The following is an 11,606-nucleotide window of genomic DNA, read 5'->3' on the forward strand; positions in this document are numbered from 1 at the left end:
CCACTATATAATGTCATTTAAGGAGCATTGAACTAGTACTTTATTGATATGAATTCATAATATGACTTGATGCTAACATAAGCTTAAAAACTCATAAAAATTAAGGGGTTACATGTCTTTGATGAACATGACAATTGAAATCCCAAGTTAGATTGGATGAAGTCAATATGTGAGCCCTTACAAAGGGGATTCATGCTTGTAATTACTTACCAACATGCTACATACAAAATGTTCATACATATGTGACACTCATTCCTTGGGGTCATTGATTTAAGGGTTACTAAGTTGGTTGAAGAATGTACCTTGTGTGTATGTTTATTTATATATGTTGTGCATATGTGTGAGTGGTTATGCTAACATGTGTGAGCATAGATGATAAACTATGGTTTACACAAGGATACTTACAATGAGGGTTTACCCAAGATGTATTTACGTTATAGTTCACACAATGAGTAACTATGTTAGAGTATTTACTTTAGTATTTACACAATGGACATTTACATGAGACTACTTACTATAATTAAGGGTTTTTCTTGAGCCAATATTTACTACAATTTTCTTGAGCTACCAACTCAATGTATTTAAACCATATTTTGGGCAAGAAGGGAGCTTAGCTAATGTCATGAGAAATTTAGCTAATACAATGAGAAATGTCTTAGGCTCATTCCAAACCTCTTCATATACACAATACACTCCTATAAAAAAGGGAACCATCCATTGCACAAAATCAAGGAACTTATGAACTTATGAACTCATTTTAGTATGAAGTGATGATTGGCTATGTGGTATGTGTTGTAAGTGTAAGAGCACTTTCTACCTTTAGAGGATGAGAAGCGTTTTGGTTGGCGATATTGCAGTCTTTTATTTGTGCATGAATTTGTAGGGGGTGGGGTTGTACATGTGAACTACTACTTCAAGAGCCCCTATTGTCACCTCTACGAGAGAGAGAGAGAGAGAGAGAGAGAGAGAGAGAGAGAGAGAGAGAGATGGCATAACCCCTCAAATGGGGGACACTTGATTAACCACCACAAGTGTTGGAAAGAGTGGAGTGAGAGTCCTAAACCACCCAAGTCCTACTGATTGTCACAACTGGCATAGGTCAAGTGTTGGAAAGAGTGGAGCGAGAGTCCTAAACCACCCAAGTCCTACTGATTATCACAACTGGCATAGGTCGAAGCGACTTGCATGTGGCTTGGCTCTTATATCTAGTGGACTCGCTAATTTGTAGTCATAATTGTAGGGACTTATATCTAGTGGCTTGGCTCTTATATCTAGTGGACTTGTAGTCATAGTTGTAGGGACTTGGGAGGTTTGCTTTTATGCATGCAAACTTAGGTTTGAAATGTTCTAGGTTAAAATTTTAAGGTTTTTAAAATAAAAAAAATTAGGGAAAATGTTGCGTCAAACCTTTGAAGTTTGTGAACACCGGGATTTCAATATCTCCGGACAGGCGCGTCTTGGCATTGACTCTACGGCTGGGGGAAGTCAAGTGGTCCCCGGCCCGCCCTCCCCGGACCCCAAGCCCCCGTCGTCTATGAATCAGGAATATGCCCAAGGAATCTCAAAAAGATTCTTCTCCCCCAAAGTCTTCGCCCGAGGTTTCTACGAATCTTCGATTCCTGCTGAGTGTCCCCTGAATCTTTTATTATGCATTAATGGCTTCTGTCCCAGTATCTTGGGTTTCGCCTTTCACATCCTGAGACCCCTTGCGCTTCCCCTTTCTCATCATTTTCTACAAGAATGCCATCATCTTATCGAGATCTCACCGAACTCTGGGCGATTTTGTGTGACATCTATGATCGGAACAGTTCCACTGATGGTAGCTGTAATTTCAGCCATTGATGCAGCACCATCCCATTGACGGTAGCTGTAGTCGCAGCCATTGATCTCAGAAACTTGGAGGATGTCTGTGCCCGGCATATCGTTGTTTATTTTTGCCTGACACCCATCTTGCAGAAGACCACCATCCTATTTTGCTCTGACAGAACTGGCATTTGGGTGTAAACACAGTCCCATTGATGGTTTAGCCTCTTGATCAGAGGAACTTCCATGTCATGGGAGCCACAGTACCTTCTTGCTCGCAAGCGCCGGCCGAAACCTTGTTTCTGAACCGTGGAATTCCGCCATCGAACCCGTTTGCAACGTGTATTCTCTTCTTCATCAGAACATAAGTGCAAAGGATCAGCAAGACTGCAGCACTTCCCAATCAGGGATCAAGCATTCGGAGACACTTTGCGAATCTAAACCACAGAGAGCACTCGGCCGCTTATCAATCAGGATGGGTGAGATTGTACAAGAAGAAAGCGAAGTGCATCAGCAGCCAAAAATTGCTGTGGCTGTGGGTAAAGCTCAGAGTGGTTTTTACGCTTTGAAGTGGACATTGGAGAATCTAGTTCTGTCAGGTCAACCAGTTCTCCTTCTTCATGTGCGAGCTCCCGTGCGCTTCATTCCTACACCAAGTAAGCCTGCTGTAACTAACAGATCTTCATGCTCTGTGGTTAGGATAGTAACACTAACTGCCAGAATTACCAGTAGTTGTCTGAGATTGTGCGTGCTTCAGTGCTAACCTTCCGCTCCTTTCTTGCCCACATTTGGACCAACGTTTTGAGCTCTTTTGATGATCTTCCATGGCCCCTATGTGGCTTGCGTACCTTGCATACAAAGCTTCATGACAATACAGCCATTTAAAGCTGTCAAGCTCCAGGTGTAAGTTGGACAGGTATCGAATGCATAGGGTCAATCAGCTTAATCGAGTAGATGCTGGACATGTACAACGGGGAATCCAAAACAAGTGTTCACAAATTTACATGTAAATGGTATGTATCACAACATCCAATACGGGAAACAAATCGAGCATCTACAAGTTTGACAGATACATGCTATAAACAAATAACAAGATGTATTAGATGAGGGTTCTCATCTGTAGACATTAGTTTGAACTTCAGCTTCATTGCCACCTACTGCATCTGCAATAATCAGCAAGGAATTTGCAAACATCTGTCTGTGAAAGACCCCTTAGAAATGAGGGAAAATTGTATGGCTATAGAAGGTTTCACCTTACCTGCTGCCATATACCATAGGAGACTTTCAAGGTGCCAAGCTAATGCACTTCAGGTGTAAACTCAATGAACAAAAAGGTGAATGCTGTCTATGAGTGGTGTTGATGAATTGATCTTGGGGGAGGGAAAGTAAATGTCGTCTTAATTTTCGAATGCCATGTAATTGAAGTCTGATTTTTAGATGGCCAGAGAGTCTTCACATATTCATGTGGTTAATCAAAAAGAACAGGAGTATGATATCATACAAAGTTGTATGTGTCATTTTATAGCTATAACTTGCATGTTGTTGATTGTGTGTTGTTGATTGTGCGTTAGCAATTTCATGCAATGTTTATATTAGGAACTTGTATGGTTTTATCTTGTGATAAAGCTGAGCAACCTTGTTCCCGTTCTTAAAACAGTGGGAAATCTACCAATTGAAAAATCAAGTCAAGAGGTTGCAAAGCAGTTCACAACACAGCGCTTCAAAGAAGCTCAAAAGCTGCTAACCGAGTATACGAAGATGTGTGATAAGAGAAAGGTCTGTGTTGGAAGATAGTTTCTGAGTTCAAGTGATTTTTTTTACTACTTATAGGAATTGCTTTGTTTAATTGAGTCATGAAGCTTGTAAAATCCACATTGGCAGGTTAAGGCAGAAGTTTGCCATCTAGAGAATGATCTGGTCCATAGAGAGCTGGTGAATCAAATTTTCAAGCTTGGCATTTCAAAGCTAGTTATTGGCACCTCAACACATAGTCGGATATCCAGGTATGTTCTTAGTTGATGTCAATATTAGTGGACTTCGGTGGATTCACAAAGCTATTGTACAAAAAAGATAATCTGGAACGTCATCTGGATTCATAGAAGAATGTCTCAGACTAGGGATGAGTAGCTAACAAAATGCAAATAGAGAGACAGAGGAACAACAGTTCGAAACTAATTGGAAGACATAGTATACAGAAGCAGTACCACTATGCTTTTGCACATTGATAGTATGAGATAACAGAACCTACATTCATGGTAATAAATTCATAATAATTGACAACTGAAGTCTGATGGCTTTGAAGGCTGTGTTAAATCATGTTTCTGGTGCACCTTGATTTCAAAAGAATGATCATAATGATTTAGATGTTGATGTCTTGTTTTGTGCCGCATACTCAGGGCATTTAAAAGTGAGGCCATATCATCTTATGTGGCTAAGCATGCACCAGATTTTTGCACAGTGATGGTTGTGTACAAAGGAAAGCTATCATTTGCTAAAGATGCATCAACCCGTTTACCGTCAAGTGCGCTATCACCTGTTTCGACAGCAAGTGATACAAGCCTCTCAAGCAATGAATCATTTGAAGGTATTTATTGCTGATGTTATTGGGGCATGTCTTCATCACCTTCTTCTTCTGTATGCTGAGATGTACTGTTGTTAACATGCTGTATCTCTGCCGAAGACTTTAGTGTGGAAAGTTTTTCCTTACCCTACTTTAACTTGACAAGATGTTTTAACATTCTCATGACTTCAGTTATGAAAATTGCAAGAGAGTGCATAAGAAAGTGTGGAAAAGAAGGTTGCAGCCGCTATACTCGTGAAGCTATGAGTGGAAAATGAGACAAACGTACGTCAACTTGGAAGAGTGACTGGTTAATGAGATTGTTAGAGAATGCCAACTGGGAAGAGTTTGGTTAATTATGTTTTTTAGTATATGTCAACCGGGAAAGCTGAACAATCATAATCTTTGATTATGCACTGCCCGATTATGAATAGACATACAAATTTATCATATAAATCAAGGTATGACCAGCACTATAGGTTCCTAAGAGTCAAGACGTTCATGAGTTGTCAAAATACATAACCTTGTGTACAGCAGAAACTTCAAAAATGCTGAATCTGAAATATTCAGCTCAAATGCCTGAAAGAAATTTTTTATCACGATTTAGTCATCATTCATGTTATCAGATATCATCATTGAATGTGGGCAATAGATAAAGCATAAGGGTAAACTTGGAATGCTTGCATGTGGCAATGGAGGCAAGCTTCTGATCCCCAGGAAGGTAGATGGCTCCATTTACAGCGATATGTAACATTCTATTTCGTGCAAGAATTCAAGATTCTTAACAGAATGATGATCTCCAGGCTATTAAAACAATCAGTTGTGCCAATCAAACACAAGTTAAAATCAAGGTAACTCTTTTGAAACTCCATACAGGCATCTGCATGTAGGGGAGGAGCTGGTGATTCAAAATGTGCTTAAGGCATAGTATAACTCAGTAGGGGTTGCATGCAAATATCTTTAGTTACCAACACACACACACACACACACACACACACACACACACACACACACACAACAAAAAGGAAACCACACAACACACAAACACAAAAAACCCAAAACAAAAGACAATGGCCAGTCCATTTACCCCTCCTAAATCCAGCTGATGATCTCCATACTCGGAGAGATCCTATCAAGTCCCGACTCCTCTGATGCTAGATACTTGTACATGGGCTCCTCTATCTCAAAGAAAGTCACTTGATCATTGCTGATGTCTTTGTATCTGTGTTAAAGTGCCCTGCCAGCAATACATCCCCAAATTCTAGGGTAACACATGATATCCTGGTATAATGGTAGGTATGGTGACTCCCTCTCTGTTGGGTTTGTCGCACTCATGTCTACGCTCATAGAGGAGTGTCGGTGATCCTCGGTAGGACACCGGGGCCAAATTTGATCTCCTTTGGTGGATGATCCTTGTATGCTAATCACTCTTCACTCTAGGGGGTTTGTTGGGTTTGACTCACTCACACCTACGCTCACAGAGGAGTGTCGGTGATCCTCAGTTGGACACTAGGGCACTTTTTACTCTCCTTATGAGAGGTTTTTCCCCCCAGTTATATTCTTTTTTATTTTATGTGCTTATGTCACACAGTTCGGGCACTTACCGTGTCTTACACCTTTCGGGTGTGAATGCACATTAACAACCCTTAGGTTTAAGGGTTGTACTTTGTACTTGCTCATTACTCTTTGATTATTGCATTGGGAGTTGTGTCTTCACTCTCACACTCTTTTCACTGTCAACCGTGTACTCTCAGCTGAGCTTAGATCTTCCCCATCTCTCACACTCTCTGCATGAGTAGTGAAGATGGAGATCTTGGGTGGATGCAAAGGAACCTATAGCCACATAATTGTCCTGTGTGTGTGTGAAGAGGCTCGGCCTCCCAAGTCCCAGCTTCTAAGGCTGTCTCAGACTTCACTATTCAGCTTGTGGGCTGTTACAAATCACAACAGAGGTTTATGACACTGTCACAGTGCTTGTTTTCCGCTGGAAAGCGAATAGACAGCCTCTTTTAAAATCAGTTCTGACTCCTTGTGTCATCCAGCCTGTTTTTTAACTCGAAAATAGTTACAAGTGAAATCCTATCCCATAGACTGGGGTTGTTTCAGACGTGGGATTCATCCAACTAGACAAGTTTATTCCAACATTGGTTGCCTTTTAATAATGATAGAAAATACATTGTCCTCCTCAAATACACCAAAGACCAAGCCTATAAGATGAATGTACCTGCTCCAAGCTGCGAGAGATCTGTTTGGATGCCCTTTCTGTCCCTGAGATACTCCATTGTGTGTAACATAGAAGTACCTCGTTAGAGAGACTTGCTGCCATTGAAGCATGAGCCTCACCACCATTGTATGCACCATAGAAATACCTCATAATAGAGACATGCAAGTGTTGCAGCATGAGCCTCCAACTCTTCAAGACATTCCCAGGACTTATCTCCTTGATCCACAGTCCTCCTTATCATAATTTCTGCATGCACCTAAAACCATGTTGAAGGAGACTGTGTGCACAAGCCACAAAAACAATGAGAATGTCCATCCAGTGAGGATAGTGATTTCCATGAAGTAGATGATTAGGGATTTGAAATACGAGTGCCATATAGGAATGCAATGCCAATCACTCATGAGATCTCTCTAGGGAAAAGCTCACATTGGTAATAATATGCAAAACACGAATATCTTAACAACAATTGGATATGTGTTTTCATTGTCTAAAGTTGCAATATGCAGGGATATTTTAGGACTTCCACTATCTATCAATGAACATACGGGAGACCCACTAGACTAACACACACATTGAATTTCTGATGCAACATACTGCTTTACTTTTTCTTTTGGGGCAAGAAGTTGAATAAGTAGAATTAGTTGGTTCATGTTGGAATCTTTGATTTTGTAGATGACATGCCAAGGCTGCACACTGACATGGAATGTAATGGTCAAGACCTTACCATCGGCGAGGTGGAAAGCGCCCCACACGTCCGGTTGTCACAAAATGCATCCTTGGATTTAACACGCACTTCTCCCGAATTGATCTTCTCACGTAATCATAGCACAACTGGTTTTTTTAGTCCACAAAATAGGAGTCTTTCCATGGAAACTACTCCTTTCATGCGACGGGGTCGTTCAAGTACTGGCTCTTCTTTTAAAGACATAGCATCAGGAGGCAGACTCATCACAGACACAGAAGAAATGCCGCAGGGTCATTCAAGTACCCCCTCTCCTTTGGAAGACACAGCATCTGGAGCCAGACTGATCACACACTTAGACGAAAGGCCATCTTGTAGCAAGGGGCAAGGGGAAGAGCCTTGCTTTGCAACATCAGTCTGTGAATCAGTAACCAAGGAGGATAGACAAGCTCAGATAGCATCAAACGGTGATCTTGACGCTTTGAACAGATGGTCTTCTGTGGATCATGATAACACACTCATTGAAGTCAGCTCAAACAAAAGAGATTCAGGCCTTCCTGATCTCACTGCAGAACCAAGATTGCCCCGTATGCTGCAGGTGTCTAGTTCAGCATTTCCCATAAGCTATGTAAGAAACTTTGATTTTCATACTTAACGTTGAGCTTGCCATCCAATATATTGTTTGTGCTTCTTGTTCAATATAATAATAATTTTGAATTTTACTCTCTATAAGCACACATGTAGTGGCATATTTACTAAGACAACCCGGCACATGGCAGAAACTTTTAATTGCTGAACGATTCACTACCCTGTTTATGTAGTTCACTTTGTAATTCTGTGCATTTAGTAAAAAACTTTTTATCATGTTGCAGGTTGAGGACGAGCAAGATATTGAGGTTTTGAAAAGCCAGTTTGAGTTGGCGCAGAGAGAAGCAGAGTTACAGGCACATCGCTGCAAGAAGGCCTTAGAGATGGTGGGATTTGCCTCTCCAATAAAGCAAATGTGCTAAGCTATTTACATCAGTAGTTCTTTCACTGGTGATGTTAATTGGTTTTGCAGGCTGAAGAGTATGAGGCTCAAAGAAATGAGGAGATCAGGCGGCGAGATGAGGCCTTAAAGGAGGCATATACTGCAAAACAACATGCATTGAAAGAAGCAAGAAGGTGTGAAGAATCGCTCTTTGCACTCGGAGATGCTAGGAAGAAGGTTGAAGCTATGTTACTGGAAAATGAGGTTTACAAACAGACTGCAGCTGATGAGTCCAGAAAACATGCAGAATGCCAAGGTGCTCTTGAAGCAACCATGAGGGATGCAGCTATAGCTAGGGAGCAGGCAGAACAAGAAAGAACTAAGTGTGAGAAAGCACTTTTAGAGGTCGAAGAAACTAGAAAAGAAAAAGAACATTGTGAAAGGGAAATGCAAATGAAGCTTGCAGAGATGAGGATGGCTTTGGAAAATGAGACCAAATTAAGAAGAGATGTGGAAGAAAGGCTTTTGCAAGAATCGGCCGCAAAACGAGATGCACTAGCTGCTGTACGAAGGATTGAGCAAAGATACACTGAGTACACATTTGAGGAGCTGCAAGCAGCTACAGACAATTTCTGTAATGAAAACAAACTGGGTGGAGGTGGATATGGGCCTGTATTTAAAGGCAAATTGCATCACACTCCTGTAGCAATCAAGGTTTTAGCACAAGAAGGTTTACAGGGGAGAGGGGAGTTTCAGCGAGAAGTAAGTTAGCGTTTCCTTGGGTGTTCCATAAAACATGCTTTTCCACTTCTGCATTTTCGTGCATTTGTGTTCGTGTAGGCTTAATTAAGTTGGACATGTTGCATGTGTGGAAAAAACAAAAGACACAGAAAAGCAGCTTGTGTGTGTGCTTGGGTATTCTTTTCCAGACACTGACCAGTCTACCTGCTGCAGGTAGAGCTTCTAAGTCAAATCCATCATCCACACATGGTAATCCTGCTTGGTGCCTGTCCTGAAAAAGCTTGCATTGTCTATGAGTACATGGCTAATGGTAGCCTCGAGGATCGCCTCTTTTGCAAAGATGGTTCTCCCCCTCTTCCATGGTATATCAGATTCAGGATATGTTTTGAGGTAGCAACTGCGTTGCTGTTTCTTCACTCTCGACCTGAACCGATTGTACATCGTGATCTCAAGCCTGGAAATATTTTGCTCGACAGAAACTTTGTCAGCAAAATTGGTGACATAGGTATAGCCCGGCTAGTCCCTAGCAACTTGACATTTAATGGTCCAACAATGTACAGGGACACGTTACCAGTGGGTACATTTGCATATATAGACCCTGATTATCAGCGCACAGGTGTTGTAAGCCGTGAATCTGATGTATATGCTTTAGGTATTGTGATGCTTCAGCTGTTGACGGCTAAGCCTCCTATTGGAGTTGCCTCGATGGTGGAAAATGCAGTGGATAATGGACATCTGGAGACGATTCTTGATAAATCTGCAGGTGATTGGCCTCTGGCAGAAGCCATGGAGCTTGCTTGTTTGGGCTTGCAGTGTGCCGAACCCAGTAGGAGACACCGTGCAAATCTGGGGGACCTAGTGCTTGGTAAGCTGGAGAAGATCCGAGAGTTTGCAGATGCTGCAGCTGCAAATATGGCCTGTACTGGGCCTTCTGGGCAGAACATTCCAAGCATCTTTTTTTGTCCGATATCTCAGGTTTGTCAAAACTGAAGTATGTATTTGCTCATGCGTCCTTCATCTTCAGTTTCTTGTCAGAACAAAGGATTTTCATGACTTGCCTTCTCTCTATCACCAGCCTCTAACTCGAGTGAATCCTGTGTCACAGGAAATCATGGAAGATCCATATATTGCAGATGATGGTTTCACCTACGAACACGAGGCTATTAAAGTGTGGCTGGCTCATCACAGCACCTCACCAATGACTAACCTCAGGCTTGCCACCAAGAACCTTGTTCCGAACTATTCACTCAAGTCAGCTATTAAAGAATGGCAAGAGAGAAATCAATTCACATAACTGCATCTATTTATTTTCATTTGATTTCTGCTGTGGATTAATTTCTGTATTGGACAGAAAATGCAAGGTTATATGTTAGATATGAAGCTTATACTTTCCAATCCTGCTTGATGTTTCTGCTATCTGGCAAGCCCAGCTTTCAGCATCAGCTCTATGATAGTGGGCATGCCAGCTCAATCTCTCTGTCTTGGCAGGGTTTCCTGTAAAGAAAACCAGGCTATATTCATTCATTCATTAAAATCCTCTGTACTGCATTTATCCTGCCTGCTGAATGGCCATTATCTAAAAATCCATGGTGTGCACTTCCTTTCTTCCAAGTGTTGTGTATCCTGTTCCTTGTTTAATGATAGCTCCTGGGCTGTACCAGGAGCTTTGTATCTTGCCTGTAAACCCTATACATACTACCTACACCTCCATAAGAGAGAAAACAGGGGAAAAAGGTATCTCCTGGTAATTGTATGAGTAGCCTTTGTCCTTGCTTGCAAACTACTTTGATGATGGATGTGTACTTTTGTACTAAGGATGTGTGCACATACCTTCTCTTAAGATTTTCTTTTGAGATGCAATAAATGCTGGTGTCTTTCTTGTTCCTTCTCACATGGCTTAAAATGGCCACCTATTTGCTAATTTGCATACGCCATGCTGCTTCTTACCAAGCTTATGAAATTTGCAAAAGCCTTGGTTTCAAGAGTTGGTTCATATAAATACAGAGTGCTTGGGTGCTGAGTAAAAATGTGTTAAGTGCATTAAAGTTCTGCAATAGGAAATGATGCTAGGTAGATGCTTATATAGTCTCTTGCACTTATTATCTCCATCCAAGTTAAAGCTCTACTCCTGGCACTTTCAGCCATGAGAGGTCATTCACATGGAAATTATAAATATCTCACCTCATTGAAACCTTAATAGGAATCCTTTAGTAGTCAATCAAATCTTGAGGTTTTACAAGCAACATCGTTCGGTCCTTGTTTCAAGGCTGGTGAACTTAGCTAAACGGAGAAGTTTTTGTTGTAGTTCATAGGAAAATATCAAAAGGTCACTCTAGTAGCAATCTAACACCCATCATGGGAAAATATCAAAATGTCACTCTAGTAGCAATCTACCACCCATCTAAGAAAGGTCACTTTGTACCCAATAAAAACTGAGAAAATCTAAAATTGCATTTGGTTCATAATGAGTGATAGCCTTGAAAATCTCCATGGCCTTAAGATCAATACTCTTACCATACTATTCCTTGAAAATAGTGGTATCTTGGGTTGTATTCCTCGGCTCTAATCCTAGCGATAATGTAAAATGCTACCCGACTAATTGGGGCCACCTATCCATAGGATGAAA

At 41.2% G+C, this 11,606-nt stretch overlaps 1 protein-coding gene across 3 annotated transcripts; it reads left to right on the forward strand.

Moving 5' to 3' along the window:
• The first annotated feature begins 1,602 nt into the window (after nucleotides 1-1,602).
• Nucleotides 1,603-10,869, forward strand: LOC148020863 (U-box domain-containing protein 52-like). 3 transcript variants are annotated; one of them, XM_087698651.1, is made up of 9 exons: nucleotides 1,603-2,459; nucleotides 3,461-3,579; nucleotides 3,685-3,806; nucleotides 4,200-4,387; nucleotides 7,260-7,897; nucleotides 8,142-8,243; nucleotides 8,330-9,001; nucleotides 9,194-9,955; nucleotides 10,086-10,869. In XM_087698651.1, the coding sequence occupies exons 1-9, from the start codon at nucleotides 2,279-2,281 to the stop codon at nucleotides 10,272-10,274; spliced, it is 2,973 nt and encodes a 990-aa protein (XP_087554777.1). In that variant the 5' UTR covers nucleotides 1,603-2,278; the 3' UTR covers nucleotides 10,275-10,869. The 3 variants fall into 3 exon arrangements, with proteins under 3 accessions (XP_087554777.1, XP_087554778.1, XP_087554779.1); XM_087698652.1 differs by having other exon boundaries at nucleotides 7,260-7,867; XM_087698653.1 differs by lacking the exon at nucleotides 1,603-2,459 and adding an exon at nucleotides 2,484-2,816.
• The last annotated feature ends 737 nt before the right edge of the window (nucleotides 10,870-11,606 follow it).

The sequence above is a fragment of the Lygodium microphyllum genome, chromosome 18 (assembly GCF_053477565.2).
Source record: "Lygodium microphyllum isolate KBCC chromosome 18, Lygodium_microphyllum_v1.1.10, whole genome shotgun sequence".
Classification (NCBI taxonomy): domain Eukaryota; kingdom Viridiplantae; phylum Streptophyta; class Polypodiopsida; order Schizaeales; family Lygodiaceae; genus Lygodium; species Lygodium microphyllum.

Bases quoted from the DNA above. Each gene is read 5' to 3' on its own strand.
- LOC148020863 (XM_087698651.1), top strand. From the start codon at position 2,279: ATGGGTGAGATTGTACAAGAAGAAAGCGAAGTGCATCAGCAGCCAAAA. The intron at 4,388-7,259 runs GTATTTATTGCT...TTGATTTTGTAG, and splicing joins AAGCAATGAATCATTTGAAG to ATGACATGCCAAGGCTGCAC. The intron at 7,898-8,141 runs GTAAGAAACTTT...ATCATGTTGCAG, and splicing joins CAGCATTTCCCATAAGCTAT to GTTGAGGACGAGCAAGATAT.